Raw genomic sequence first — 7,787 nt, 5'->3', positions numbered from 1 at the left:
TTATTATAGACCTTAGATTATTAGCTTATATTAAGTCTATAATCCTTTATAGTTTACTAGATTATAGTATATTTATAATCTTTATATAGTTATATAACCTTCTATCTTAACTAGGTAAAGCGTAGGTTCTTACCTAGCCTTTAGTTTAGGCTACTTCCCTAGCTGCCTTATATTACTTTATTTATAATACTAGTTTAATAGTTATTATAGCTTTAATTCTATTATTAGCTTAAGCTAAATTATTAAAAAATAATATAGTAAAATTATAATATAGATATAATATAGGCTTATTCTAATCTATATATAATCCCTTATAAAACTATATAGGGACCTTATATAGATATTCTTAATTAAGTATAGTCTATGTGTTAAGATTTAAATCGGACGTTGTAAAATTCGGGGCTCGTTTAGTCAGCGAGATTCTACACTGCCCTTATATACTGGTTACGGAGAGTCTAACTACATAATACTGCAGTAAACAACTCCTAATTCTATGATTAGAAGTTGAATACCTTGATTCCGAGCGGACCGTGCTATTCCGCAGTCGATCGCTACCTACATACCAGTGATTAATGTACCCGAAAAGTAAAGTTCGGTGTTCAACGCCGCTATAACAGCTGAAACTTTGTGCTTTTTCAGCTCGTTTGAAGACTCACAGGCTCTCTTTCCTTCTTAAAATTTACCTATTTATCTTCCTTGAGACACACTTTATCTTTCAATTGAATACGAATGGCCCCGACAGGATGCGAATTCTTTGCCAATGCGGAACTATCGACTTTCGCGCCTCGCAGGCTGAGCCTCTCGAGGTATACTTCTGTCACTGTTTGGAGTGTCGCAAGCAGTCCTCGTCTGCGTTTGGGATATCAGCAATATTTCCTACCGAGGGAACTTGGCCACCGCCAACAGACATACTAGCTAGGCTCAAAATGTGGCCGCGACCGTCTCAAACTGGAGGAACCATGCGATGCTATTTTTGTGATACTTGCGGCGCACGAATCGCGCACGTTATCGCCCTGCCGGATGGCTCCCTGAAACCCACAGTCTCAATCAAAGGTGGTGCAGTGGAGGGACTCAATGTTACGGGTGCAAAGCACATATGGACAAGAACAGCTATAGTTGATGTACCCAAGGGCAGCGATAAGGCTTCTCCCGAACCCTGAATACAATAACACATGCTAGTCCCGTTAAAATCGAAACGGGATAGTTTGAGGATTGTATTAGTTCATTCAATGCGATTTCTGTGGAACCAGATCCTGACTGCATCTATGTATGCTGTGAACACGAATGAAACCTAAACAAATCGATTTACGCAGCAATGGCTTGCTGAAAAGCTATTGTTTCGTTGCCTTGGTTGACCTTGGCTAGAGGAATAAGATGGCTATCTGTAGAATGCTGAGCCAGTTGGCAAATGTATGCCTGGGCAACTCGCAACCACTGGGCCCTCTCAGCACGGCTTGCACCTTGACCCTCCCACACCCAGACGGCCTCTCCGCTGTCCAAGAGGAAGACGTCATTGCCATCTAGATCATTGGCAGTGACATTTCCATTTTTGACAAGGCTGAATGAAAGTTGTCCAGAGGCATCACTAAGTCTGAATAGCTTCTTCGAGCGGCCGGAAGCAATGGAAGCTTTGTTGCCGGAAGTAATTGGGCGGCCCTGCTTAAAGCCATCGAATTGCGTCGAAGCATCGCCGCCGAGAAGATCAATCACACGACGCGAGCGCGACTCGGTCTGGGCAACAACCTCGACATCAATGTGCTTTGCGAGAGTCATGTCGTGCACGATTTGGGCAGCCTTGGCCTTTTCCATGGGACTGCAGCTCTTGCCCTGCCAGACCCAGATCTTGTCGCCTTTATCAAGGATGAAAACGTCACCGTCGTCGAGGCTGTGGTAGGTGGGTTCAACCTCGTGGACAACCACGCCGTTGGAGGCTTTGGACCCGGGGTTGGTGAAGACGCGCAGGAGAGTGGTGACATCCTCCTTGCGCGCCTCCTCGACGTGTCTAAATCCGGATCGGACACCGCCGGAGCGAATGGAAATCTTGGGGAACAAGGCGAGAAATTCATCAGAAGGGGCTGATTGCACCTCTCGGTGTTGCGATGCGGCGCCGTGAAGGAACTCATCTAGCTCGACAGTTTTGTAAGCGGCGGTACCAGCCTCGTCCTGCGACGTGTGGCTGCCGAGCCAAAAGTAGATTGCGTGGGCTAGCTTCTCGGAGCCATCCTTGCTGCCAACTTTAAAGGAGTGGAGGACGATGAAGCTGTCGCCATCGTAGAATTGGCCATGTTTCTCTTCAGGCCATGGAACAACCTGGAAGCTATCGATACGCCAAATTAGCAGGCCTGGCCTCTTTCCGACAACGTGCCAAGCGGGCTCCTCGGCTGCCGACTTGTATTTGACCTGATGGTCAATATCGGTTCCAATCAGCTCGATATTGCTGTCTTTGATGTCGTATTCCTTGAGGTGTACGAGACCTTCATGAGGAGGCATGGCTTGTGTACGAAGAATGAATTCCGGAAGAAATGTATAAATGACAATGCTTATAAGGTTACTTATGTGGGAAACAATGCTTTTTTGGATAAGTAGGTAGGTAGGTAGCTGTTGGAGGGGTTGTCTGTCGCTACCTACCTACCTATGTAGTGCGGGGTGTTGACGTGGTTGGCTATGGCAGCCTATCCCTATGGCAGTGTTAAAGGAGCAAGCATGTTGGGCCCTGTGGAGGCCCCCACAGAACCCAGAGAATACAACATCATTACCTCCTCCCTCTTCCCTGACAAAGTGGTAGTAACACCAGTCTATCTAGGCCATTTTTATCATTAATCATCATCATTTTATCAAGTCTGACAGACACTAGTCACCAAGACACCAGCCAGAAGGCACTAGCCCGTCAGCAACTAGCCACAGAGCACCAAGTCTACTAGCTTAACGCACCAGGGCCTCTTCCACCAGGACCATCAAGATCATCAGCCAAAGAGCACCATCATCAAGATCACCAGCCTACAGGCACCAGCTAAAGAGCACCAGCCCACGAGCACCAGCTAAAGAGCACCAGCCAGAGCACACATTATAGGCTAGAAGAGCCATAGATCAATTTAAGCCAGAGAGTAATAAGCTAAAGAGTAATTTAAGTCCTTAAGAAAGGCACCCGGGAATTTAAATATAATTATAGGACCTTAACAACGAGGACGTTGTTTATATGTCAGGCGGCACCTGCTGAATGCCCCACCATGCATGTCGGGGTGTCTAAGCAAGAAGCAACTACCTAGTGATTGTGCATTGCATAGACTGTGTCGTTAGAAAGAATTTGAGCAGTGCATTTAAGCTTTGATTGATTGCTCGTAAATCACCTGCCAAGGTTGTTGACTACACTACCAACCATCACAGCGATTTCTCTATCCCAACTAATGTCCGATTTGGCCTTTGTTTTAGGTCCGACGAACGATGAAGGAAGTCGAGAACCTCTACCCACAGATTGTCTTATTGCATCGCCGACGTTGTTCTTGTTGGCCTTGAGTGTCCTAGCAACAACACCCCCACGGGCGACAATGTCTTGCACACGTGTAGACAGGCTACCCGCCATAGTCCGCCAAAAGTATGATGCCAGCGAGCCTGTTTCCAGCTGGCCCAACAGAGGTTGGAGGAGATTTGGCATATGAGAACCGGGTGATACGGCGAGCAAGGGATGAGCTGGTGGCCTAATTCCATCTAGTATAAGCTCCAAGGCCACAATAGTTTGGCACTTGGTTGTGACTTCTCCAAGAGCTTTGTCGAGGCTGGAAAGCTGGCCCAGAGAGCGCGCTAACGTAGTAATACTTGTCTGCAAAGACGATCTTATGTACGTATCGAGGGCTTGAACCAGCAGTCGCGGAGTCCATTTCTCGGCCTTTGAACCTAGTGTGGGCGATAGTAAATAAAGTGATGTGAGGGCGGACGTGAGCCTTGCTCTGGCTTGCTCAACTTGGGCAAAGCTCATTATTTCAGGTACTTGAAACTCGCGGACGTATCGCTCAGATGTTTCGCGGACGGATCTTTCGATTGGCTTCATGACAGTATCTTGGAGACTGCGGACTGCATCGACTTTCTGGAGGTCGTGGCCTTCCTCTCCAGGCGCCTTGCTATCCAGAATCTCGCGTAGTGATAATATTGTATAAGAGCAGCGTATTAGCGCGCTGTGGTCTTCATCGAAGCCAGAGCTTCCAAGCTCTGCTGTTTGGACCTCCAACGTCTTGCCCAGCTGAAAACATCTGGCAGCTGATTGACTGAGCGAAAGTGTCTCCCACAAGCGCAGCGCAACTTGACGGACCTCTTCGGCTTCAGCATGCTTATCGATAACCTCCTTCTCGAGTTGCTTGTAGCTACCATTCAGGCTGCTCAGCTGGGCATCGAGCTCATTGATTATTCTCTTACTGGACGCTGTTTGCGAGCCTGTGTGCTCTAGGAGGGGAACGGCCGACCGGGTCGTGAGAAGGTCGATGTGTGAGTCAATCTCTTGCGCGTCAAAGAGAACACGGGACAGGGGCGTGGAGAGGTCTAGAGGCGTATCTTGGGGATTATTTGTGGCCAGAACTAGGGAATTCGCAAAAGAGGTTGCGGAAAAGTCGGGTGATAAGAATGTCTCGTAGTCGATGTAGGATGGCTCGCTGCCGTCTTGAGGGCTTGCTGGGCGCCAATACGTTGGAGCAGCCATTTCTGTCGCGATCGAGTATATTGTGTGGAGGAGGGGTGATTGTCGTAAAATGCACCGCCGCAGTGAAAAGGCCGGATGTAGAACTGCTCGGCTTTGCGGCAGTCCAATGCGACCTGGCGCGGTTCAAGGAAACCTTATTCAAAACGCGAGCAACGTGAATAGCAGAGTTGAGTTAACTTCTGATGGATGGGTACGTTGCCCCACCTGGTCTCTGTGTTAAGGTACTAAGTACCTACGCCGGAGGGAGGGGGTATTTTCTGACATAGGTAGCCCCTACAGCGTCTCCCGTTTAACTACAATATCTCCTTGCTGTCTAACTAGTAACACTGTCAATTCGCTTAGATATGTTAGAATAAATCTAGATTAACTCCTACACGTGCTAGATGCTCTGATAGTCTCACTAGACAGCAAAAAGACAATTTCTACGTGACAGCGTATTATTGCTGTGTTAAAAAACACTCGCGCGCGTAGGTAGGCATATACCTAGGTAGGCATGTAGGGGACACATTAAACCGGCCCTTCTAAGAAAGCACCTCGTTTCTAAACCGTCATTTTTATAGACATAAACTATTTAAATAAATAGAAAAAAAGTATAATAAGTATAAAAATAATTAAATACTTAGCTTATATTTTTAAAAGTATTATTTTACTTTTTCTCGCGTGTATTCGTAATAAATAAGATAGTATCGAGAATCGACGAGGGCTGGTTATTTTTTATCCCCCCCTGGTAGGTTAGGTGTCGAGGTAGGGCCTAGAAGAACGCCCGAGAGTGCCGCAAAAGCACTGGCTGTGAGGTCACTCGAGTGTGGTCAGCGCTCCCCGTAGCCGGGCGAGCCATTTATTGCTACGGGTGGTAGCGAAATCCACTGTAATTCTGGGACGGTACTCCGTACTTCCGGTCCCGATCGTCCAGCCTTCTCTCCGCGAGTTCCGCGTCAGCAATGAGATTTCTTGCTCACATTATCTCCAATCTTTGCCAGCCTCCCCATTACACCGCATTACATTTCATGTGAAAGGCTGAGATCTGCACGGTTGATTTTGCGTATCATGCGTGATTGTTGCAATTGCTATCGCAGCGACCGATTTCAACCACGACAACATACAACTCTGTGAGCACCGAAATTGCGACATTCCTCCAACAAGGCGTACCACAACAGGATGCCCGGAATACAGAGGCTTGTCGCCAGAGACCAGCTAGCCTGGCCGGACGCAGGTAACGGCAACAATGAGACTATCCTTGGTGGTGTGCGTTTTCCATTATCGACGCTGGACCACTTCAACTATACGTACTACAGCAATGGAACAATGTCCAATGGGTCGAACTGCTACTTGACATTCAGGCCATACCAACCAGTTGAGCTGTTTCCTAATGGCACATTTCTCAATTCCACATCTTGCTATCATGCGGTCGACAACATTTCTACCCGTGGCTATGTCGGCATTGGTTTTGCCGTTGCCTACGGAATCGCACTCGTGCTGACGGTTACGGTCTTGACGAAACACGGAAAACAATACCTCCCGAAAACGAAACGATTCTTTCCTATCGGACGGAGATGGCAGTGGTACTGGGCATGCTTTGTGTGCGCGTGCGCCCTCATCAGCCTTTTCATAAACGTCGATGTCGATCGCTATCGCGTTCAGGAGCTTCCCATTGTTGTCATGGTCTTTTTCTGGTTTCTACTCTGCCAGGGCACTACGGCATTGGTATGGGAGTCAGTTAGACACTGGGGCAGCTGGCAAGAACGACAGTTCGTTGACCCCAATCCTTTTGTTTTACGTGAGGACGACAGGCGGTCCAAAATCGAGTTCTGGCTCCCGATTTGGTTCTATTTCTGGACCTGGCTCAACTTTTTCCTCGTTGTGCCCAGAAACTGGTCGTTTGTGGAAAAGCAGCGCTCCCCGGAACAGACTGCTGCCGTTGCTATTCCATCCGCACTCAGTGGACGCTTCAAGGCCGGTGCGTTCTGCCTTGTGATCTCTTGGTTCACAATCGTCTTCTCTTTGCGACATTCGATTCTCCATTACAAACCCAGAAACCGCGGAGTGTTGAACAAATCGGTTGGACTGGTACAGTCAGTGCCGTTTCGGTTCATGCTTACCATTCCTCTCTTGGGAGGCCTCATCGCCTATCAGATCTTCATGTCGTTCAATTGGGAGCTATCTCTAATGAGATTTCACGGTGTCATTCCGGTTCAGTTTGGTTGGGGATTTGGACCATCGCTTGCCATCATGCTTGTCCAGATCATCTATGGTTATGCCAGTCCGAACGAAGACAAGGATTTGATTCGACAGCGTCGTGAGCGAGGAGAAATCATTGACCGTGAGCTGGGGCTTGTAAGAAAGCCTGCATGGTGGCGTCGTGTGAGAGGCGAACATGAAGAGCTGTCCTTACGTGAGCGTATTTTGCGTAATGTCAAGGAAGTTGGAGGCGAGCGTGGCATTGGTCGAAGAGAAGAGGATGAGATGGAGAGGCATATTCGACAAGAAGCGCTCCGTTTGGCTGTTGACGATGGAATTGAACTTCCCAATATGCCGCGACGACAGTCTGCTAACCCCCGCCAAGATAGAGCAGGGGTACGGGATATCATGAGCAATCAGTCTCATTCTACCGCACCTCTGCCTCGATACGAGGGCAAGTCACAGCACAGACAATCGGAGCGAGTTGTGCAGTCCGCCGCGGGAATCTTGTTCCCCAACAGCCAGGTTGATGACGCGAGAGCTCGCCGAGAAGCTGAACTTTTCGAGGAGGGGCCTCCGCCTGCATACACAGACCCTGCCAGAGGACGGCATACGTCAGAAAGACCAGAATCGGCGCACAGAGAGAACAGCACATCGACACTGAATTCTGTGTCCGCTCCACCACAGCAAGTGCGTAGTATGTTGGATGTTTAGAAGAAGGTTCATGGTGTGACTTTGCGTTGGAAGTTTTCCAGATGAATATTGGAGGCCGCGTTTTGCATTCGTCGTTTCAAGTTTTGTTTTGTTCAGCAACAGCTAGGCGTTGGTGTTTATAGCTGCACGAAATACCTAGCACTCACTCAAAGCCCATAAAGTCGTAAACTCTAGGATATATTTGATCTGCGTAACACGGGCTTCTTTC

General features: G+C 48.2%; 3 protein-coding genes across 3 annotated transcripts; 1 reads left to right on the top strand and 2 right to left on the bottom strand.

Annotated features, from left to right (window-relative positions):
- Positions 1-1,305: 1,305 nt before the first annotated feature.
- On the bottom strand, positions 1,306-2,490 carry BBA_00681 (gelsolin-like protein; the record flags this gene model as incomplete). The annotated part of the gene is made up of 1 exon (XM_008595778.1): positions 1,306-2,490. The coding sequence occupies one exon, from the start codon at positions 2,488-2,490 to the stop codon at positions 1,306-1,308; it is 1,185 nt and encodes a 394-aa protein (XP_008594000.1).
- An 853-nt stretch (positions 2,491-3,343) lies between these two features.
- On the bottom strand, positions 3,344-4,687 carry BBA_00680 (oligomeric Golgi complex subunit 5; the record flags this gene model as incomplete). The annotated part of the gene is made up of 1 exon (XM_008595777.1): positions 3,344-4,687. The coding sequence occupies one exon, from the start codon at positions 4,685-4,687 to the stop codon at positions 3,344-3,346; it is 1,344 nt and encodes a 447-aa protein (XP_008593999.1).
- Positions 4,688-5,845: 1,158 nt separating this feature from the next.
- Positions 5,846-7,579, top strand: BBA_00679 (uncharacterized protein; the record flags this gene model as incomplete). Its single annotated transcript, XM_008595776.1, has 1 exon — positions 5,846-7,579. The coding sequence occupies one exon, from the start codon at positions 5,846-5,848 to the stop codon at positions 7,577-7,579; it is 1,734 nt and encodes a 577-aa protein (XP_008593998.1).
- Between the last annotated feature and the right edge of the window lie 208 nt (positions 7,580-7,787).

This window comes from Beauveria bassiana (assembly GCF_000280675.1).
Source record: "Beauveria bassiana ARSEF 2860 unplaced genomic scaffold BBA_S00001, whole genome shotgun sequence".
NCBI lineage: Eukaryota > Fungi > Ascomycota > Sordariomycetes > Hypocreales > Cordycipitaceae > Beauveria > Beauveria bassiana.
This window is presented reverse-complemented; position numbering and strand designations above follow the sequence as displayed.